At 41.4% G+C, this 23,027-nt stretch overlaps 2 protein-coding genes across 4 annotated transcripts; both read left to right on the top strand.

Annotated features, from left to right (window-relative positions):
- The first annotated feature begins 279 nt into the window (after nucleotides 1–279).
- Nucleotides 280–17,113, top strand: cars1 (cysteinyl-tRNA synthetase 1). Of its 2 annotated transcripts, XM_003452593.5 has the most exons (23): nucleotides 280–431; nucleotides 1,984–2,211; nucleotides 3,972–4,063; nucleotides 5,228–5,316; nucleotides 5,440–5,536; nucleotides 6,069–6,167; nucleotides 6,705–6,854; nucleotides 7,285–7,425; nucleotides 7,923–8,011; nucleotides 8,109–8,230; nucleotides 8,462–8,574; nucleotides 8,759–8,887; nucleotides 9,034–9,163; nucleotides 9,847–9,950; nucleotides 10,036–10,133; nucleotides 10,264–10,453; nucleotides 13,363–13,431; nucleotides 13,537–13,618; nucleotides 13,741–13,821; nucleotides 14,125–14,192; nucleotides 14,557–14,616; nucleotides 14,700–14,783; nucleotides 15,328–17,113. In XM_003452593.5, exons 1-23 carry the CDS (start codon nucleotides 410–412, stop codon nucleotides 15,454–15,456), a joined length of 2,466 nt encoding a protein of 821 aa, XP_003452641.1. In that variant the 5' UTR covers nucleotides 280–409; the 3' UTR covers nucleotides 15,457–17,113. The 2 variants fall into 2 exon arrangements, with proteins under 2 accessions (XP_003452641.1, XP_005457464.1); XM_005457407.4 differs by lacking the exon at nucleotides 1,984–2,211 and having other exon boundaries at nucleotides 300–431.
- Nucleotides 17,114–18,821: 1,708 nt separating this feature from the next.
- Nucleotides 18,822–21,879, top strand: ccnb2 (cyclin B2). 2 transcript variants are annotated; one of them, XM_005457408.4, is made up of 8 exons: nucleotides 18,822–19,013; nucleotides 19,172–19,288; nucleotides 20,068–20,346; nucleotides 20,415–20,573; nucleotides 20,647–20,883; nucleotides 21,047–21,187; nucleotides 21,257–21,367; nucleotides 21,443–21,879. In XM_005457408.4, exons 1-8 carry the CDS (start codon nucleotides 18,990–18,992, stop codon nucleotides 21,542–21,544), a joined length of 1,170 nt encoding a protein of 389 aa, XP_005457465.1. In that variant the 5' UTR covers nucleotides 18,822–18,989; the 3' UTR covers nucleotides 21,545–21,879. The 2 variants fall into 2 exon arrangements, with proteins under 2 accessions (XP_005457465.1, XP_003452642.1); XM_003452594.4 differs by having other exon boundaries at nucleotides 18,823–19,013; nucleotides 19,175–19,288; nucleotides 21,443–21,873.
- Nucleotides 21,880–23,027: the final 1,148 nt, after the last annotated feature.

Below are 23,027 nucleotides of genomic sequence, written 5' to 3'. Positions count from 1 at the left end.
ACTTTTTACTTTCTTATTTTGAGTTTGAAACTGTACTTTTTTACTTTTACTTGCATAAACAACTTGAATAAGTATTTTTTTTAATAGTAGTATTTGTACTTCTGTTTTACTACAGAATGTCGGTACTTTTCCACTGAGATTTAAAACCACATTCCAAGAAATACCAAGAAATCATTTTTTAAATTTTTTCCAACTTTTTCTTAAACATACACACACAAACGCCAAACAAAACAAAACAAAACAAAAAACCCATTGTCTCAACTTCCGCTTTGACGAGTGTACCATCATTTATGTCCGCCAGCTCTCAGGTTCAAACACTTTGGTTCCTATTCCTACTCCTCGTTTATACGGGTTCTTCTTCCGGGCACGTTATTGTTGCATCAGCATCCAGCCTTTGACTACTGTGACAATGTCGGCTTCGGGAGATCCGGGTACAGTAAATAATATATGGTGTTTGCTTTTATGGGTTCGTTAGTTGAAAAACCGCATAAAGCTATGACAGCACAATCTAACGCATTTTGATGAAGTGTCACAGCGAATATGCTAACGCTCAGGCTAGCTAATATGTAGAGCTGTGCCCCAAAGTGCAGTTGAGCCGCTTAGCTAAAGGAAACACTGTCAATGAGTGACAAGCCGAATTTCATATACAAATACTGCTTAAACCAATACTTAACACCTGGGCAAAGACACAGGGCAGCAAATATTATTCAGCAATTTGTCTGCGTTCAAAAAAGGTAGCCTCATCTTCGGCTCATTTATCCAGTCAAACAGAATGTTAGAAGTAACTACAGTTTATTCTCTTTTATTTGTTTATAGTGTTTTAGTGAACCTATTCGACTCTGTGTGATTTATACGTTTGTAATTTAACAAACTGAAATGTATTGTTGTTTTTCTTCATATAAAATAAGGAGTCAAATGGAACTGGCTATGAAAATGTTTTATACACATGTAATTTTGTTGTCCTCATTATTTTACACAGGCTAACTTCTGCAGACCTGCACTTTAAAAAACAAAACAAAAAACTGCAGTTATTATCCTGTTTATTTGGGGATATTTCCAGGGGGAATTAAAAGCTGAAAGGTGTTGGGTGTTTTTGTTGAACAGTGTTTTGTTTAAGTCTATTTCGGGTTTAAGTTCCAGCTTCTTTCGTGTCATCTTTAAGAATATTATTAGCATCCGAAAGTATCGCCTTTCTGTTTGATATTTTTTCAAAGGTTTATGGAAAGCATTGAAATTATTATTAGTATTATTATTATTGGTATTGGTAGTAGTGGTAGTATGCTTACTGTGATTTTTACTCTCAGGTCAGTAATTTAAATTTTATACAGCACAACAATGAAATAAAACAGTCGAGGTGTGATTAAAGTGTAGACTTTCAGCTTCAAGTTAAGAAGGAAATTAACCTAAAATGACTATGAAATTGCTTATTAGTATGTTCCTAATTTACCTTTAAACCAGTGAAACCTGACCCTTTAAAACATTGGTAACATTAACAGTTTTACCAATATATTTACTGTATTTATTTTCAGCCCCTTGAATCGATAAAAAAAATGTGATCCTGTCCAAATACTTGTTGACCTGCAGTTAGAATTACAGCTCAAATAGTAATATGAAAATCACGGGTTGCTTCTATAAGACATGTAACCTGCATCCTTAATTACGTATTTTTTCCTCCATCTTTTGCTTTCTCCCGTTTCCACTCAGTGCTTGCACCTCTCTTGTTTTCTTATACATATATAAGGTTCTCTGTGAGTGGCTAAAGGCCAGTGTTATTCAGCATTAGTTCTGCTAGGCTATGTTTGGGTAGCGAGTAGTTTCATTTAACTCACTCATAAGTGCAGTTTACATTGGACGTGTGCCGACTTTCCAACTGATCGAGTAATTCTTGGCTCTGACCAAAGTCATTAGTCTCATTGGTTATTCCACTGTCCAGTGGAGTAAGGTGGTAATTCTTTGCGAACATTTGCCCTCTTGTTTCTGCAGCCTTTGAGTATGGCTTCTTGCTACAGATAAGTGAGGAGGCTGCACTGACAGTGGCCCTGAATGACTACCTAACCTCACGCAGCTACCTGGCTGGGTTCAGCCCCACCCAGGTCGACCAGAAAGCCTTTAAGCTCCTCCACAGACCCCCAGATCCACAACATGTCCACGCTCTGCGCTGGTACAGACACATAGCAGCCCTGCAACAGGACCTCAACCCAGAAAGCAGCAGTGAGTAGAAAGCTGAAGGCATGAACAGGCTAGATGTGGTCCTGCGCCTGCTGGCCGTGGATGTGGAGGCACTCTGAGGCTGTGACGTGCCCTCTTAAACAAACTGACTCTCAGCATGAACTAAGGCTTCCTTTGCAGGCACTGGAATGAATTCTGTTTTAGCTTGCACTTTTGATGTCAGTCATAGCAGCTTGATGTGTGTGGTACCTGCAGCTAAGCGCTGAGGAGACTCGCGTTATCGCTGTGTAAACACGGCAGCAACAGCTGGTGAAGACCCCACAGGCAAATACTCTTTGTTCCCATACCTGGCTAAATAGCTTAATATTAATAAGGACAACTTTACAAAAAATGTAAAACATCATGAAAAGAAACTGAGTAACTGATGATAGAACACAGAAATGTTTATTTATTAATCTAAACGATGTGTAAGAGCGTACTTGGATTTTCTCAGTTCTCTTACCAGAGCTGCTGCCTAATAACTCCTGGAGGTTACGTGGCTGATGTGAGTGGGAGTGAAACTCTTATTAAAAAACCCCATAAATAGTAAATTTGACCTATTATGCTCACTTTCATCTCTGTATTTTCATCCTGGGACTCCAGTGCATTGTTTTGCTCAACTGAGTGAAAAGTTGTCTTATGCTGTGCCAGTCTCGGATGTCTAGATTTCCTTCATTTCTTTCACCTTCACTTTCCATTTAACTCTGCTGTGTTACTGGAAAATTCCATTCTTCCATTCTTCTTTACAAGGACACAGTAAGCACGATAGATGTAAGTTTGGGGTCTGAAAGGTGAAGCAAAACCAGAAATCCTTCAAAACTATATTTTTTCAAATTTATTTTTACCATGTGGTTGTTAAAAGACTTCTGGTTCTGTAGACATCTGGGGACAGCAGCCTCCCTCACTCTGTGTCCTCAGTGGAGTTTCCTGGGGAGTTCCTGGGCTTACCTGCTTCTTTCGGTCACTCTAAAAGAAAAGAGGGTTATCCAGGATATGTTCACCAGCTAATGACCAGTGACTCTGGCCATGTTAAATAAAAGTGTTGACCATTAGCAATCTTAAGCACAATGCGTCCACTTGAAGTTGTTTTTTTTAACTAATCATATGGGGTATCTAACTATTTTTAGATTCCATATTCTAGCAGGGTTGCACTGCTTGTGAACAGTACTTTCCCTTTGTGCAGACTGCATCAACTCTTTTTCTGATGCGCTGTGTGGATGTTGAACCCTGCCTTTGAGCAAATATTTGACCAGAAATTGAAGCTCAGTAGGTAGACACAATGACAGAAGTTCAGACTAGAGATGAAATATTTTCTTTCGTTGACACTGATGAAGAGGAAACTTTAATCTGTGTCTTTGATAAGAATGGTGATAAAAATGATGAGAGTATTTATATTTATTGTTAACTACTGTTGAAATATCACACAGCCTCAGCACTGCACTAGAACCTATAATAGAGTTCTGTCATTGCTTTACTTTAACTATTTCTAAGCAAAAATAAATCCATTTAAATGTGTCACAGTTTTCAAACCGTTATCACAGCGTTGGGCATCAGTTCTTTGCTCTTTCACTGTCTCATGTTATCTCACGTGAGCTCTGAGTTACTGTCTTATTGGTAGCCTTTATTGATTAGTCTTATTAATTAGCCCTAATGGAACATGATGTCACCAAAGCATCCATATGAATAGCTTTGACAGAGGTAGAACCCCTTTTTCTTATGATGTGAAAACTGAAATTTTCCCTTGTTCCTTTCTTTTTTTTTAGTCAAAGGAAAGCGTGTCCAGCCTCCTTGGTCTCCACCAGCAGGAACGGATGTTCCTCAGCTGCGACTCTACAACAGCCTGACAAGAGCAAAGGTAGAAACGAATGTAAAGCCCACGTTAGTGCTGGTGTTGCTGGGAAATGAGGTCCTCGTGAAGTCGCTACATTAGATACCACATCCATTAATGTATATATAGCCACAGGCTGGACAGAGTCAGTTTTATTTACACTGATGCAGTGATGTGAAATTGAAACTATAAGCTATGATTTGAAGGCAAATTAAGATTATGAGGCCTGTTAAAGTTACAAGGGATTAAGAAGGGGCTGCAACAATTCACCGAGTAACTCAATTAACTTAAAAAATAATCGATGACAATTTTGTGCTTTGGTGCTTCGTTTATTAAACGAAGCATCTGTAGCTCTTGGTTGCTGCCATGTAAATGTGAGCGTTTCACCCACATTTGTGACTAAAAATTGGAGCTGCAATAGAAACGTATGTAGGAGCAGACATGGGAGTAAAAGTATGACAATGCACGTCATCCATTGGACAGGTGGGCAGCCTGACGCAGGGCTAAACCACTGAAGCAAAATTTGTAAATCAAAATGAAATTTTTAAAAAGTTCATGGAAAAAACACAATTCTAAAGAGTCTGTGATCGCTACTGTACAACTTATAAAAAGAATGAATGCATATATATTTAGATTATTTCAGGCAAGTTTCTAATAGTGACAGGATTTAAAGGGAAACGCCTCACTGTTTTCCAAAGTATGCAATCCAGGTATGATTTAAAGAATTTATAGTCACATTTCTTTTGACTGATGTATCTTCTGACAGAAGGACTCTCATTCTTGGTATAGAATGCAGCACTTTCACTTCACATTTGTAGATTTAATGCATATTTTTATAGTCTGCTTGCATTTTGCCACATGCACACACAACTGGTTTCCAGATGATTTTAAATGTACCAAGATGGTCTTTAGCTTAAGCGTCTTTGTGGCGCTGATAAACATGCCTGCATTTCTTAGATGAGCATTAGTCTGGCACAACCAGACTGTTCTGGATCAGGAAGAAGTCTCGACTGAAAAAACAAATGTAGAAATATAACCATCTATGCAACCTAATCTCTCGCTGTGGCTCTTGTTTCTATTACACTGCATTTAAAAAATACCGCTGCCACCAGTAAGATACATTTTTATCAGATTTTTTTTATTTTAAAGTATTTGTTGTCCTCATTTAAGTTTATCACCTCCATGTTTCAGGAGTTGTTTGTTCCTCAGAAAGGGAATAAAGTAACATGGTACTGCTGTGGTCCTACAGTGTACGATGCCTCCCACATGGGACATGCCAGGTAAGCAGGATCAGAGGAATTTAAGCATTGAAATTCTGGGTTGGAAATGATCCTTCATATAGCGAGACTGTTATATTTTTTTCTATTACAACAACATTTTAATGAATAATTTGCTTTATGCAGATCCTACATATCCTTTGATATTCTGCGAAGGATACTGAGGGACTACTTCAAGTATGATGTGATCTACTGCATGAACATTACAGACATAGATGACAAAGTAAGTATGCTTTGATGTGTTTTAGATGTTTTTAATTTTTTTAATAAAGGTTTTTGCATGAAATGTGGGAGATGGGTTGTCCAAGCTCATCTGTGTCTGTGTAATGATTAATGTAACCCTGTTGAAATAAGTGCAAAGTCCTTGTTAACATTCACATTTTCACACATCTGTCTGTCTGTTTATAGGCATGCGAGTAAAAACAGGCTCAGCTTGTAAGTTGACATGTCTCTGAGAAGTTATGGCAGGAATTCAGGGTCTTGTGATGACCTAATTAGACATGGGGAAAACATAAATGTACACCTGCAGGTTTTCAGCTGCTCAGAAAATTAGGAGCTCATTTGTATTTGTTGTTTTGTAAAGGGCTGAATGGTTTTTAACTGGTGACGTGTCAGGACTACAGGACAGGCCGGTTTAGCACCCAGACTGTCTTACTATGGAGCTGATGTTGCAATACATGCAGAATGCTTTTGAACTTTTGGAATAAGCAAACTCTGCTGTTTTGGGGTTTATTATTGGGATATTTTTCTTTCAGATCATTAAAAGAGCCCGGCAGAATTACCTTCTGGACCAGTACAAAGAGAAACGGCCACAAGCTGCTCAAATACTGCAGGATGTGCTCAGCGCCAGAACGGTGAGACAGGTTTAAGCCCTGGATGCACTGCACCTGTGTGAAGTACTTATTGATCTAACAATGATGGTGTATATCCTTTCTCTTTGTTTTCATTGATTGCACAGCATGTGTTGATGTGAGATGCATCTCTCTGGAGATTATTGGTCATTATTTAGCGAGGCAGATAATTAAAATAACACAAAACAGAACTGTGCAGTTATACTTAGTAAAACAGATAAATACTGCGTTAATGGTAAACATTTGTCACTGAGTTTATAATGTCAGAAGGTCTAGTTGCAGACCTCCTCCTACAACAACTCTGCTCCATCGGCAGTCTCTGTTGGTTTCCCTATGGGTTGTATCAGTGTTTGTGAAGTAGCAGCTGGTTAACCACAGCATGCACAAACACTAGACTCTATAGACACAAGCATCAGTATCCCCTGTACTGTAGCTAGTAGAAGTCTAAGCTTCAGCTCTATCTGGAAAGCAGAGACAAGCTGAAAGCTTGTTTGTTTTTTAATTTCTGTGGATTTTTGTGTGTTATTCTGCCAATTCCAGCCGTTTCAGACCCAGCTGGCTTCCACCACAGACCCGGACAAGAAGCAGATGCTGGAAAGGCTGGACAGTGCAGTTACAGCCAGTCTGCAACCGCTGCAAGCAGCAATGGAGAGCAAAGCCGCAGATGAAGTCATGCGACCTCTGGCACACGTGAGTCTGTTCTGATGTGGTGGCAACTTTGTTTTATTTAAGTCAGAAAAATATCACTAGAAATACAGAAAATGCTTTTTTTGTTTGATTTTTGTGTTTCAAAAATAACTACAGCAGATTCATGGATAGATGATCAGTGCTCTACATTTAGAGAGTCACAAATACAACAGTGGGAGGACAGATTAGTTTTATTACTGTTTGCACTGCAACCATTTGGGATTAGTAACTCGGGGTTAGTGTGACTGATCTGACTTTCTGAGTTCCAACTAGGAACTCCACCCAGTTTTACCAGGTCTGCACCAAGAACTAATAAGGATCATTTTATCACTAGAATCCTGCAAAACTATTCTCTTAATAGTGACCACGAATAAAAGTGTGGAGCTGGAAATGAGCTCAACAAGTCCAATTAAATTGTCTTTTCTTCCCCAAGGTGTTGTTGGAGAATTCCAAGGACTTGCTGGCAGACTGGTTGGACAAGCAATTCGGAAGTCACGTCACAGAGAATTCCATCTTCTCCCTTCTCCCTAAATACTGGGAAGAAGAGTATCACAAAGATATGGAAGCACTCAATGTAAGTATAAAAAAGCCAAATGAATTTTTGATTTTCTGAGAAAGTCTGTTAAAGGAGTTAAATAAATGCCCCCTGTATAAATCCAACATGTGTAAAGAAACTTTTTCTATGATAAATGATATATTCTGTCCTCTGTGCTGCAGATTTAAACCTCTGACATGAGTGTAAATCAAACAATCATTAGCAAACACAGAAAATGTATATTCACTGTGCTTTTTAATGAATGTGTCAGTGTGTGCACCATGATGACAAAAGAAAGTCAGTACTTTATTGTAAAGCAGTTTGCCTTCTCTACCAAACTTTATGGAGGTGAACATTGTTCAGTTCTACTTGTGTTGTTTAACGTTACCTTTTCTGAGATAACAATGGCTGAAACTGCTCAGTCCAAACTTCTGTTGCTGGAAGGACACTATGTCTAAAACATCATTGTTAAAATGTGATTTGAAATCAGTATTTCCCTGCTGTAACTGGATTTAAATTGTCATTTCGGCACACAGGTTCTCCCCCCTGATGTCCTTACTCGAGTCAGTGAATACGTGCCTGAGATCGTGGAGTTTGTGAGGAAAATAGTTTCAAATGGTTATGGGTGAGGAAGATGCTGCCGGTGTTCACAATTTGTGTTGTACCAAACGAATCGCTTGCATCGCTGTCGCTATAGTTATTTGTTTCTCTGGTGTTTGCAGGTATGAGTCAAACGGTTCAGTATACTTTGACACCTCAAAGTTTGATTCCAGTCCACAGCACTCGTACGCTAAACTGGTGCCGGAGGCGGTCGGCGATCAGAAAGCTTTACAAGAGGGAGAAGGTACACTTACTCGGTTTGTCAAACTAAAACAAGCACCACACAACAGATGCAGACATGCCCGTCATTTAGGCACAAAAACATAAGAGCAGATAACAAGTCGGGGATTTTCAGTGCTTGACTCAGTGGGAGCAGAAGAGATTCACCAAGATTTCCCTCCTACCAATATTTGAGTAGAGAATAAGTACTATTTTCAGTTTTTAACCTGTTGTCATTGTTTTCCTGGCTCTGTAGGAGATCTGAGCATTTCTGCAGAGAGACTAAGTGAGAAAAAGTCACCGAATGACTTTGCATTGTGGAAAGCCTCCAAGCCTGGAGAACCATCATGGGACTCTCCATGGGGGAAGGTGAGCCTTTATTTTCAGAGACTTTAAAGACTGTGTGATCATCCTTTGCATTTAAAGCTTTTCTTTTATATCTGCTGCATGAAGATGAAAGGTGAAAGTGTCATTTTAGGCTCTGTGAAATGAAACGAGAATTTGTACTTATGAAAAAGCAAGTCATCAGTGTGTTCTTTGAATGTTGTAACAGGGAAGACCTGGGTGGCACATTGAATGTTCAGCCATGGCTGGCTCTATCTTGGGGGAGTCGATGGACATCCACGGGGGGGGGTTTGATCTCCGATTCCCTCATCATGACAACGAGCTGGCTCAGTCAGAGGTAACTGTTGCAGAAAATGTGTTCCTGTTTACTATGTAAATGCCTGACGTAACACACGCTTTGAAACATTCTGAATGTGTTTAAAGCCGTTTCCACTGATGAAGGCTAAAACCTGTTTTGACCACAGTTGCTTGTGCTGCTTACAGGCGTTCTTTGAGAACGATTACTGGGTCCGGTACTTTCTGCACACCGGACACCTGACAATCTCAGGCTGCAAGATGTCAAAGTCTCTGAAGAATTTCATCACGATCAAGGACGCCTTAGCAAAGAACACAGGTGATACATGTGTTCCTGCTTTGTAGACAAATTCCAAATCAGTTTCTACATCTACCTGCATCACTTGAGCATACATCACTATTAATTAAGGCACTGTCATGGAGTTTTTCCAGGTATGAGGCTGCACAAACTGTCACAGCTCAAAGCGAAAATCATCATTTTAACAGCAAACTGAATGCTGCTGGGGGTTCCCATGATGCATTGGGTGTTTCTTCTTCAGACATACTTTTTCACTTATTATCTGTTTATACACCACTTTGCATTTAATTATTATTAAATGCAATGGTTCCTTCTCTCACCCCAACAGCAGATGGCCCCGCCCCGCCTCTCCCTGAGCCTGGTTCTGCCGGAGGTTTCTTCCTGTTAAAAGGGAGTTTTTCCTTCCCACTGTCGCCAAAGTGCTTGCTCATAGGGGGTCATATGATTGTTGGGTTTTGTCTGTTATAGTATTGTAGGGTCTACTTTACAATATAAAGTGCCTTGAGGCGACTGTTGTGTTCTAACGCTGTATAAATAACATTGAGTTGAATTGAATTTTTAAAAAAAAATCTATTACTTAACAATTAAAGAAATAAGTTGTTACTTATTTCATATCTGAAAAGAAACACATTATCCATAATGAACACTAAGTTCTTCAGTTAGATTAGAACTATTTAAAGGTCTCACTGTTTGTCTCCACGCAGCACGTCAGCTCCGTCTGGCTTTCTTGATGCATTCCTGGAAAGACACTCTGGACTATTCTTCTAACACGATGGAGTCAGCCGTCCAGTATGAGAAGTTTATGAATGTAGGTGAAAGCAAGAACAAAGACAGTGTTGGAAGGTTTGTCTGTTTTGTGTTGATCGGTTTTTGTTTTGTTTGTTATTTGAAAGGAGTTCTTCCTGAATGTGAAAGACATTCTGCGTGCGCCTACTGACATCACTGGTCAGTTTGAGAAGTGGGAGACGGCAGAGGTGGAGCTCAACAACGGGTGAGAAAGCGACTCAGTAGATTAGAAGACCAGTTTGTTGTTCTTCATCAAAATTTGCACTTTCAGAGTTGTGTGCGCGCAAACACAACACATTCGTACTTAAAAATAAAAAGTGACTTGTGTTGTGTAGCTTCTGTGACAGGAAGTCTGCCGTCCACGAGGCTCTGTGTGACAACGTGGACACCCGCACTGCCATGGAGGAGATGAGAACACTAGTCAGCCAAAGCAACAGTTACATTGCCAGCAAGAAGAGCGCCAAACTCAGGCCCAACCGCATGCTGATGGAAAGTATTGCTGCATACCTCACCAACATGCTGAAGGTGAGCACGTTTCTGCTGCTGTGTTTATCGTTTCACAGCTCTCGGAATAATGAATTTTACAGAACACCTTGATTCTGTATGGAGGAGAAATCATGCTGTTTGTTCTTATCTCATTTATACAACATGCCTCATTCATCCATTCACACACATGAAAGTGGATATGATACACTTTGTTACTTCTCCAAGTTAAGAAACAACTCCATTACTGGGCAAAATCAGTGTGGCTGTAAACTTGACTGGTTAGCTAGGTGGTGACCATCGTGACCATATTTATACCTCTATACCAAGGGGTCTCGAACTTCAGTCCTCGAGGGCCGGTGTCCCTGCTACAACACACCTGAATAAAATTAGCAGGTCATGAGCAAGACCCTATAGAACTTGACTGCATGCTGAGGTGGCGACCCCTAACCCTACTCAAGTGAAGTAAAGTGTTTGGAAAAACAAAATGTTCATTCACTCATGAGCTGCTGTTACATGAATCAAATGGTTCGAGGCCTCGAGGGCCAATGTGTCCTGCAGGTTTTACCTCCTCAACATGTCTTGAAGTTCTCCAGAGGCCTGATAATGAGTCATCTGATTCAGGTTTGTCGACCCAGGGCGATATCTAAAACCTGCAGGACACCGGCCCTCGAGTCCTGGCGTTCCCCCACCCCTGATCTACAGGGTGGGCCATTTATATGGATACACCGTAATAACATGGGAATGGTTGGTGATATTAAAGTCCTGTTTGTGGCACATTAGTATATGTGAGGGGGCAAACTCCTCAAGATGGGTGGTGACCATGGTGGCCATTTAGAAGTCGGCCATCTTGGATACAACTTTTGTTTTTTCAATAGGAAGAGGGCCATGTGACACATCAAACTTATTGGTAATGTCACAAGAAAAACAATGGTGTGCTTGGTGTCAACGTAACTTTATTCTTTCATGAGTTATTTACAAGTTTCTGACCACTTATAAAATGTGTTCAATGTGCTGCCCATTGTGTTGGATTGTCAATGCAACCCTCTTCTCCCACTCTTCACACACTGATAGCAACACCGCAGGAGAAATGCCAGCACAGGCATCCAGTATCCGTAGTTTCAGGTGCTGCACATCTCGTATCTTCACACCATAGACAATTGCCTTCAGATGACCCCAAAGATAAAAGTCTAAGGGGGTCAGATTGGGAGACCTTGGGGGCCATTCAACTGGCCCACGACGACCAATCCACTTTCCAGGAAACTGTTCATCTGGGAATGCTTGGACCTGGCACCCATAATGTGGTGGTGCACCATCTTGCTGGAAAAACTCAGGGAACGTGCCAGCTTCAGTGCATAAAGAGGGAAACACATCATCATGTAGCAATTTCAAATATCCAGTGGCCTTGAGGTTTCTATTGATGAAGAATGGACCCACTATCGTTGCACCCCATATACCACACCAAACCATCACTTTTGTTGTTCCAACAGTCTTGGAGGGATCCATCCAATGTGGGTTAGTGTCAGACCAATAGTGGTGGTTTTGTTTGTTAACTTCACCATTCACATAAAAGTTTGCCTCATCACTGAACAAAATCTTCTGCATGAACTGAGGGTCCTGTTCCAATTTTTGTTTTGCCCATTCTGCAAATTCTGTGCGCCGATCTGGGTCATCCTCATTGAGATGCTGCAGTAGCTGGAGTTTGTAAGGGTGCCATTTCTGAGTAGCTAATATCCGCCGAAGGGATGTTCGCATGTCACTCTCCAGTGACATGCGGCGAGTGCTACGCTGTGGGCTCTTGCTGAATGAAGCTAGGACAGCCACTGATGTTTCTTCATTAGTGACAGTTTTCTTGCGTCCACATTTTGGCAAATCCAACACTGGACCAGTTTCACGAAACTTAGCAAGCAGTTTGCTAACTGTAGCATGGGAGATGGGTGGTCTCGTAGGGTGTCTTGCATTGAAATCTGCTGCAGTGACCCGGTTACTGCGTTCACCAGATATCAACACAATTTCGATCCGCTCCTCACGTGTTAACCTCTTCGACATGTCAATGGCTGTGAACAAAGAGAAACTTGTAAATAACTCATGAAAGAATAAAGTTACGTTGAAACCAAGCACACCATTGTTTTTCTTGTGACATTACCAATAAGTTTGATGTGTCACATGGCCCTCTTCCTATTGAAAAAAACAAAAGTTGTATCCAAGATGGCCGACTTCTAAATGGCCACCATGGTCACCACCCATCTTGAGGAGTTTGCCCCCTCACATATACTAATGTGCCACAAACAGGACTTTAATATCACCAGCCATTCCCATGTTATTACGGTGTATCCATATAAATGGCCCACCCTGTATAACAAGGCTGGAAATGGTGCAGCAACCACCAGGGGGCATCTTAAGTTGGACTCTGGTCCATCAAGGTGCAGTAGCATTTTAGTTACTGTATTCCAGGGGTGGGCAACTCCAGGCCTCGAGTGCCAGTGTCCTGCAGGTTTTAGATGTGTTCTTGATCCAACACAGCTGATTCAAATTGTTAAATGACCTCCTCAACATGTCTTGAAGTTCTCAGAGGCCTGATAATGAACTAATCATTTGATTCAGGTGTGTTGACCCAGGGTGAGATCTAAAACCTGCTGGACACCGGCCCTCGAGGCCTGGAGTTGCCTACCCTGCTGCATTCAGTCTAAGCTTGGTCCAACATTGGCCTAAAAATAACTGCACCATCACACTGTAAAAATTAGTTTTCAGACAAGAACCTGCTGTTTGATTTTTGTGTGTCAATGAACTTTTAACATGGTCATCGATGTGAATATGCTTTATTATAGAGTCAGTTGTTACCTTTTATTTTTCCAAAGAGCCATCAACTATATAATCATTGTAATGTGTAGTGTATATAGTAAAGGAGATGTCTATCAAACCATTCAAATGAAACTTTTATTGTTGTCTAGATATTTGGTGCAATTGAAGGATCGGACCCCATAGGTTTCCCCATGGGTGGACAAAGTCAGAGTGTTGATGTAAGTGAACTGGTTTTCACTTTTTGCGATTGAATTCTGTCTTCTATGGCATTATTATTATGAGAAATGTACTGCATATGAAAAATTCCCCTTAATTGTCCACAGCTGGAGAGCACAGTGATGCCATACCTCACAGTGCTGTCAGATTTCAGAGAACACGTCCGCAAAATTGCTCGAGAGCAGAAAGGTAAGAACACGCGTTTTAAACAAAACTGTGTTTACTTCATAACTCAAAATATCACCTCCATGTGGAATCAGAACTGAAACATGAAATTCTTCTTCTTCTTTTTTCTTTGCTTACTTATTCAGTGACAGAGCTGCTGCAGCTCTGCGATGTTGTGCGTGACGACATGTTGCCAGAGCTTGGAGTACGTCTGGAAGATCACGAAGGTAAGATGTCTGTGTTTGAAGTTATAAAGAAGCAGCTCAGGTTTTGATCTCCCTCTTCAGGTCTGCTTCGTTTGCGCAGCTCTCTGTGGACTGGGTTAGTTATTACTGGAATAAACTGGCTACGTCTGTGTCGCGAAATCATTATCCACTCCATTCATCACATCTTTATAACTGCAGCGCATTAAGATGCCCTGCTCAATAAATCCGAGCCTTTGCTCTCTTAGTAAGAATGTAAAGAAGTTCTGACCTTGTTTCGTTATTACAAAGTGAAGAGTGTTGAAAAATAAAGTGGTTGTGTTGCAGGCCTGCCCACTGTGGTGAAACTAGTGGACAAGGAGACATTACTGAAGGAGAGAGAGGAGAAGAAGAGGGTAAGAGAAGACATCATCACACATCGAGTGCATGTCTGGAGCAGTTTAGGTACTTCTAACTGGGAAGTGTATGCTTAAGATTGACAGGAGATAATTTATCCCAATTTAAAGTAAATGATAAGCCAGAAAAAATAAGTGCCCCCTCCCAAAACTAGAGGACGCTGAGTTACCATGGATATAAGGACAGGGATTTCAACATCTAACAGCTAGTTTGTTCAGACAAAAGAAATTCTTAGTTGATTTACAATTATAACACAAGTCCACTACAAGCCTTTGTTTTTATGTTAAAAGTTTTTATCTTTTCAAATATGCAAACAACATGTGTTTTAAAACATTTCACACAATAAAATTCCATCTTTCACAGATGGAAGAAGAGAAGAAAATGAAGAAGCTAGAGGCTGCTAAGAAGAAACAGGAGCAAGAGGTCAGTCTGATGGTTTTATATAGACAGTGACCTTCTACGTTTGTGTCATCAGGAAAATCTTCATGTTTCTGTTACTGTTTCAGATGGCGAAACTGGCCAAGATGAAGATCCCTGCAAGTGAAATGTTTCGCAGTGAAACAGACAAATACTCAAAATTTGATGAAACGGTAAATCCTTATTTTACCTCCCATGCTTAATTTTTCATAAGCTGGTCCCATGCTGGTGGTGAGGCTCGTGGGCCCCGATGACCTCAGAGATCTGTTGCTGAGGGCTTAAAACCTGGGATGTCTAAGAAAGCAAAGACAAAGATTAGCACCTGGTTCTCCAGGTTGTGAGGTGGTCATGGGGCCAACGACCCCACGCCACAAAATCATGAAGTTACAGCAATAAAAGTGGGGCTTCGGTGCTCACAGCAAGACGTGTGCCTGAGATCAGGTGTACCTGCGCTCAATGATGTGATACGGATCCAAGAGTAGGAAAGACCCAGCTCACAGGGATTTGCTTGTACAGACATGAATGTCCTTATTTGAAATGACTCCGTATTCAGTGTAGCTGTGTGTATGTCAGAACTTGAGGAAAATTCAGAAAGGTAATTTAAAGGCTGTTTATGTTTTTATTTTTTTCTGTAAAGTTACCATGGAAACGACAGCTCACAAACTGTGTCAACCTGAAAAGCTTTAAAGGTGTGTTTGGTTTTGTTGCTGTTAACAGGGTTTCCCCACTCATGACGTTGAAGGGAAGGAGCTCAGCAAAGGTCAAGCCAAGAAGCTCCGCAAGCTCTATGAGACCCAAGAAAAGTTACACAACGAGTATCTACAGATGAACCAAAATGGCAACTGATTCTGCCATTCAGCCAATCCATCCACACCGCAGGAAAGAACTATAGAATAAATAATAAGGCCAGAGGTTCATTCTGTGTCTCCTCTTCATCCTATTTTGGTTCAGGAAACCGACGTGTGTGTGTGGATTGTGTTTTGTCCATTTACGTAACAGTTACATTTACATTCCATAACCTTGCAACATGAGAGAAAACCACCACCGGACATGACTTTGTTCTTGCTCTGTTGGAGTTTGGCCGTCTTTTACAACAGTAAAATCAAAGCAACAGGTAATAAAGTGGGATTTTGATGATGTGGCGGTGCAGCCTCTGTTAGCAGTGTCTCTATATGTTTTTCTTGAAACTCTGTGATACTGCCATTTGTTCAAGTATTAAAGCATTTTTTTAACAGTTAGTGCTTTCATGAATTAAAGATGCTAAATGGGTGGCTAGCAGATTAATGGGGAACACCAGCATTAAATGTTTTTTCCACCATGAATCTTCGGGACAGCTTCATTAGGATACCCCAGGAGGAAGGATTTAAAACATTTACATTTCAGAGGCCACTTAAGAAACTAGGACTGTTGTGGAGCGCTGCACCAACAAGCTTATAAAGAGATCAAATGAATACTGAGTAGAACTGAGTTCAGCTTGTTGTTTCATACACTTTATCCTGCTGATCAGCAGTGTGTGATATACCACTCAAACTGTGTGTTTGACCTTTTACCTCACGGGTCTGTTAAAGTGACTATGTTGTGTCATTCAAATATAGTTCATTTTTATGCAAATGTGCATTTGTGAAAGGGACTTTTGCTTTTCTAATAACTGGATCAAATTTTCACCCCTAACAGGAGAAACAACCATTGAATTCATTGTTTCAGTTGTAGAGGTGACCTTTAAGAGAAACCATTACATGGTTTGTGTCTTTCTCAATACCTGTGTCACCTTATACAAGAGTTACCTTGAAAAGCTAATAAAGTATGGTGGACATTTTTTTTTTTTTTAAATTGAATGTACCCTCATTTAGGAGTGCCTGAACCTCCTCTGTAGACTCAAACCACATGGGCAATGGTATCAGCTAAATGTGTGCAGAAACAAAGGATATAGAGGAAAACTAGATGCATCCTCCCCTTAAGTAAAAAGCAATTGCCTCAGGGTTGCAGAAAATTAGTGGTACATTATACCCTGCTGTGCTTGGAGCACATGGGAACGAAAGTGATGTGTTTTTGGGTTGTTTTTTTTATATAACTAACTGAACAAAGAGAATCTGTTGGTCCTTTCGCTCACACCTCGAACCCCATCGATTCAGCAGTTCCCTAAAACATCTGGGTTCTTTATTTTGTGCCATCTCAACAAAAGGACATTTTTCATAGGCCATTTTCAGCTGTGGCCTAATGAAACGCTGTGAGATCAAGGAGTGGAATTGAAAATGCCACCAAACTCTCGAGCAGCTGGTTTTTGTTTTCTTTCTTTTAAAAAAATCACACTGGGACAATTTAACCCCTGAAACCTGTTGCATGGGTTCTTGTGGCTTGAGTAACACCACATGGCAAGGTGCATTTTGTTATTCAGCCGTCCTTCAGGGGTTTGCATTTTTGTACTATGTGTTCTTCATATCTGTGGTTATAAGATGACTTGAATTGATTTAAGGGATGCTCAAATAAAGAGTAAGCGAGTGCAGTGCTGTATGATTACTTGGTCAGCTTTGTGGCATGCTGTGACTGTGGATTCATGTTAAAGCTCCTAATAGGGAGATAATTTCATTATACCAGTGGTTGACAGATCAGAAGAATACCAGCCAAAGTAAACATGCAGGTGATTCAATACTTCTGCATCAGTTCACTTATTTTGCTGATTTAAAGGAATGTGGTTCTAATTTGAAGTTCACAAATTTAGGTTGCAGCTTTATTATTTAATAAAAATACACGTATTTCTGTGTCAAACATGTGTCCTGGCCCACATGGAAAACACACAGTGGAGTCCAAGAGTTTGAAGGCATCTTGAAAGTCTTTCATATTTTCTTGCCAATTCAGAAATAATCAGAACTTTTAAAGGTTTAAGAGAGAGAAAAAAGCATTTCATAGTGCAGAGGTTCCCAAAGTGTGGGGCCCGCCCCCTAGGGGGAGGGGGGGGCGGTATGAAAAGGAGAAAAAAAAAAAAGAGCGCTTGGACACTGTGGACAGGTTTTTGACGGGGCTCCCACACAAACGCAGAGCAGGAGATGAAGCATCGCCAAATATGTTTCCAAACCAACTTCCTTCCAAGCCAAAGACTAGAAAATATGGTGAAGCATATCTTCCCTTTGGCTTCACCTGCACAAGTGCCGAGGTAGGTCTCCCCTGTAAAATTAGTTTCCCTGCGTCGGGAGCAGCGCTGGGCTCTCCAAATCACGGACAAACAGGATCCCACATTCTTGATTTTTAGTTCACAAACACTTCTTGTAATCACTAACTACTCCTGACATTTTGGACATGTTAGCTCTTTATACAGTAAAGTTACAGTGGGATACAAATAATATCAGGCTGATCCTGCCGTAATTTGTTCTCCCCGTTCAAATCACGGACAAACGGTATCCCACAGCTGTTTATGTTTTTGAACCCATTTTGCACAGAGAGGCATTTTTTGAAAAATGTATTGACAGCAATGTTGAATATTATTACACAGGAAAAAAAACAACTACACGTAAAATAATTACACCGTGACGCCTCTGCCTTTCTAAATGCAGGGACAGTAACTACGTGTGTATATGTAAGCGTGTAAAACCTGAAGATAGTCAGATTAACAGTAACAGTATTTTGTCTCTATCTGCCATTCTGCAATTCATCTCATGTAAACAATAACGTGGCGCACAGCGTGACGTGAAAAGAGGCACATACCTTTGAGGTTGCGTGACGAACTCTGTATTCCTCGTCCACACGTAAACGCAAAAAAGGAGTTTTAAATAATCTCCGTTTTCGGTGAATCGCATCGCCGTTTACGTGTTGACGAAAGGCCCAAACGCATAGAAACAGCTGCGTTTTCAAAAATACCCGTGTAGGTGTGGACGCAGCGTAAAAGAGTTAGTAGTATATTTTATTACTACCTGTAATTTATTGCCGTTTACTTGTATTTGCTTAGTTGTTTACTAAATGTTTGAGGTGTGAAATAAACCGCAATGGAACAAAATATGGGTGTGTGTGTTTGGAGGATGTGGTTAGGTGGTGGGGGGGCGCGAACATTTTTCTTGTAAAAAAGGGGGGCCTGGCAAAAAAAGTTTGGGAACCACTGCTGTAAATGAAGCAATGACTGTGAAATAAGGTAACCGAGCACTTTAAAAGCTCATATGGCTTTAATTCCCACCTGAAATCATTAGCCAATCACAAGCGTCCGAACGAAATCGCTACATCCAATCAGATTTAGAGGACAACTATTTGAAAGCTGCTCGTCGCTGTGTTGTTTAGCTACGGAAATAACTGTTTACGGATTTTGTTGGTTAATTGCCCTCTGTTAGTCTGAAATATATGCTCTTTTGCTTGTTCTTGGTCACTCTGTATCCTCGTTGCTGCCCACGGTAAACATGTCTGTGGAAGTTCGTGATGCGGTGAGTAGAAAGACTTTTGTTTGCTAGAGAAGCGCTGCTGTTGGCTGCGTTGGCTAGTTAAAGCTAGCGCTTCAATAATAACGCTATCGTTTCAGTAATGTTAAACACGCTGTAGAAAAACCGGTCAAGCCTTTTATTGTGCATGTTTGTCTCGTTAGCAGCTCCTAACCGCAGAGAACCGGCAGAAACCGGGGAAAGCCGCCGCAGCAGCGGGTCCGAGGAGAGCAGCTCTCGGAGAGATTACCAACTTTAACGCAGCAGTGACTGTCACAAAGGTAAGAGCATCTTGGTTTGGTTCCTGTCTCAGTTTGTCTGTTTTGCAGTCACTTGGTAAATAGGCAAGAAAGTCTTATAATACAGGTCTAAGGAGCTTGGAAAGAAAAGCGTCTGGACTTCTTTGAGTTGCTTGGAGATGTTTCACCTCTCATCCGAGAAGCTTCTTCAGTTCTAAGGGTCAATGGTGGAGAGTCTCAGATTTAAACCCAGTGGGAGTTTCCCCCCCCAAAGAGGGACAAAGGACCCCCTGATGATCCTCTACCTAATCACATGAGCTAAGGTGTGAAAGTGGGTGTGGGTCCCAATCAGCCAGGGTTTCGGGTGAGCTTTTAAATCTGGGACTCTCCACCGTTGACCCTTAGAACTGAAGAAGCTTCTCGGATGAGAGGTGAAACGTCTTCAAGCAACTCAAAGAAGTCCAGACGCTTTTCTTTCCAAGCTCCTTAGACTACAATGACCTGGATGACTGAGAACCTTCAGACATATAATACAGGTCTGATTTATTGGTATGTCTGCTAGACTAAAAGTCATTTTACTGGCTGACTTTCAACCCAGACTTCATCATCTATCAACGTCTTTTGCAATGAACACAGACCTCGTCAATTCTTTTACCTGAGCCAAAGCAAGAACCTTGCAGCAGACTAAAATCCCCTTAGTGGTTTGCAAAAGGGAAGGTCGAAATAGTTGAACAGAACTTTATTCCTGTCCAATCTGAAAGTCTTATTAGTGCATCGTGTTGCATTTTCCAAGTGTAATGATTCCAAACTTGTTTCCGTAGAGAACAGGACAGACAAAAGTGTCAGCCAAGCCATCTTGTGTCCAAACGGCTAAACCTGCTGAGGTAGCGGTTCGACCGGTCCAAGCAGCTACAGACCCTCTTCCTCTGGTTTTGGAGCAATCTGCAACTGATGTGTCCATGAAGGAGGAGACTGAGTTGTGCCTGGCTTTCTCTGAGGCTCTGCTTGCGGTGCAGGACGTGGATGAGGAGGATGCCAACCAGCCACAGCTCTGTTCAGAATATGTGAAGGATATCTACAAGTATCTGCACAACCTGGAGGTAATTTCTTCCCCTACCTTCCGACACAGCTGCTGTCATCTCTGACTTACATCAGTTTGCCTTCTCAGTTGCAGCAGACGGTACGAGCAAACTACATGCAGGGCTACGAAATCACTGATGGCATGCGAGCGCTTCTCATCGACTGGCTGGTCCAGGTTCACTCCAGGTTCCAGCTGCTGCAGGAGACTCTGTACCTCACGGTTGCCATTCTGGATCGCTTTCTTCAGGTGATGTTTCTGAACAGCCTTGTCTATGGATTTGTGAACTGCATCTAAAAGGCTTCTTCTGGGTATGCTGCAGGTCCAGCCAGTGTCTCGCAGGAAGCTGCAACTTGTTGGTGTGACTTCCATGCTGGTGGCCTGCAAGTATGAGGAGATGTACGCCCCAGAGGTTGGTGACTTTGCCTACATAACAGACAACGCCTTTACAAAATCTCAGATTCTCGAGATGGAGCAGCAGGTTCTGAAGGGCCTGAAATTTCAGCTGGGGCGTCCTCTCCCACTGCACTTTCTCAGACGGGCATCTAAGGTGGCAAATGTGAGTTTCATTATGAATTTATTGCAGAGAAGACTTCAGTGTAGGAATTGGAAGACTTTCAATTGATAACTTGCATGTGTATCACTCTGTATTAAAGAAAAATGGCAGCTAAGGTGTTAGAGAAACTGTAAAAATCTTAAACCTTGACGTGCATGTTTATCAGTCTGATGTGGAGAGGCACACGCTGGCCAAGTATCTGATGGAGCTGACCCTGCTCGACTACAATATGGTGCACTACAGGCCCTCTGAGGTCGCTGCTGCTTCCCTCTGCCTCTCCCAGCTGCTGCTGGACGGCCTACCCTGGGTAAGTTTAAAGTCACTTTTTATGAACCTCTTGCTCCTTCAAGCTGGCTGTTAATTGACCTCCCATCAGTCTCCCACACAGCAGCACTACTCTACCTATGACGAGGCCCACCTGAAGCCCGTCATGCAGCACATTGCCAAAAATGTTGTGCTGGTAAATGAAGGGAAAACGAAATTCCAGGTGAGTTGGCTGAGGATAAACGCACCAGCTCGTATCATGTGTGTAGAAACTGACCTTGAGCTTTTGTCTCTGTAGGCTGTGAAGAAAAAGTACTCGAGCAGCAAGCTTCTCAAGATAAGCCTCATTCCTCAGCTCAAATCCTCAATTGTCAAGAACATGGCGGCAGCTGTACTCTGACTCAACTCATCTTTTTATGATCTGAGAATTTGAGCCATTTGTGTTGGCTTTTTTTTTTTTTTTTTTTTTCTTTCTAATGCACCTTGAACTGCCTATCTAAGCAAAAGCTGAGAAGTTGTTGCGCAGCTTCCAGAGGGATCTACAAACTGCTTCTGTGAAGTAAAATGTCCCAAAGTTTCTCATCTCTAACTTTTTATTTTTTCCCACCAGTGGAAGATTTTAACTATTGAATGATTAAAAGTGCCTGTTGGGCAGCAAACAGTTTTGCATCTGTTTGCATGTAATGTACCTTGTTGGAGATCTAAATAAAGTTTTAGATTGTTCTTAGACTTTAACTTTTGTCTTATGATTTTTGGCAAAAAACACACTAACCTGCTTTTGGTTTTACGTCACCATAGACAGAAGGAAAATATGGATGAGGCAACTGAAAAAGCCTGACTGTGTTCTTGGCATGCATCTCACTAAAAGGGCTCACAAATGGCTTTGTTGTGGAACCTGGGGGATATACCAGAACAGCTGGTTCTGAAAGTGAACCAAAAGTCTTGTGGAATAATATTTGCTTTGGAATATTCAACTAAGATGGTGGGGGGCGGTGTCCTTAACAAACATTTCTGTAGAAATGACATGAAACTGGAACTAGAGCCTAACTGGAGTGCATGATTTTTAAAGTGGTGCTAGGTATCCTTACTGTGGGTAAGGATTACTACATTACTGTTTTCAAAGAGACAATTTGGATGGTACAGCCCAAGGTATCCCCAACAATGCAGATCCTGACATCACTGGCACACAAACCCCTCCACTGCAGCAAGGTGGCAATTTATGACGGCTTCTGTGGAGACCAAAGGGAGCCCTCACCAATGATGGCAATTAAGAGTAATGGCTATACGCGTACAAGAGAAATGAAATGGCATTGGGGAAGCGGTATAGAGCAGGGGTGTCAAACATACGGCCTGCAGGCCATATCTGGCAATTTCTTTGTCACAGGAGCTTCCCTTATGTAGAAAAATGGCTAAATATGTAACGTTTTTACACTGACAGACGGGAGTTTCACTTGTCCTGCCCACTTAAGATCAAAGTGGGCTATATGTGGTCTGTGATGTAAAATGAGTTTGATACCCCTGGTACAGAGTGACTGCTCTTCCACATTGAAGCAGCCTGAATGCCCCCCTAGAAACCTTGTAGGTAAGGTGTTTGAGGTATGTCCAACAAGGAGGGGGGGCCTTTAGCAGACCCAGGGCACACTGGTTATGTCTCAATATGATGTCCTCATTATTAAACCAAAAGAACTGGAATGGGTGAGGGGGAGATTGGGGTCTGGGCATTTCTTAAGCCCTGTGAACTGGACCTGGATAAGCAGTAGAAAATGGATGCAAACAATGGTAATATAATAAGCTTAAAGTCACAAATTCTAAATCATTTTCCAAGTTCAATACATCAGGATACATCATCTCCTGTCAGTTTGTTGGACACACCCAGGAGTCTA

This window comes from Oreochromis niloticus, linkage group LG1, assembly GCF_001858045.2.
Source record: "Oreochromis niloticus isolate F11D_XX linkage group LG1, O_niloticus_UMD_NMBU, whole genome shotgun sequence".
Taxonomy (NCBI): Eukaryota; Metazoa; Chordata; class Actinopteri; order Cichliformes; family Cichlidae; genus Oreochromis; species Oreochromis niloticus.
Note: the sequence above shows the minus strand (reverse complement) of the source record. Positions and strands in the feature narration are given on the sequence as shown.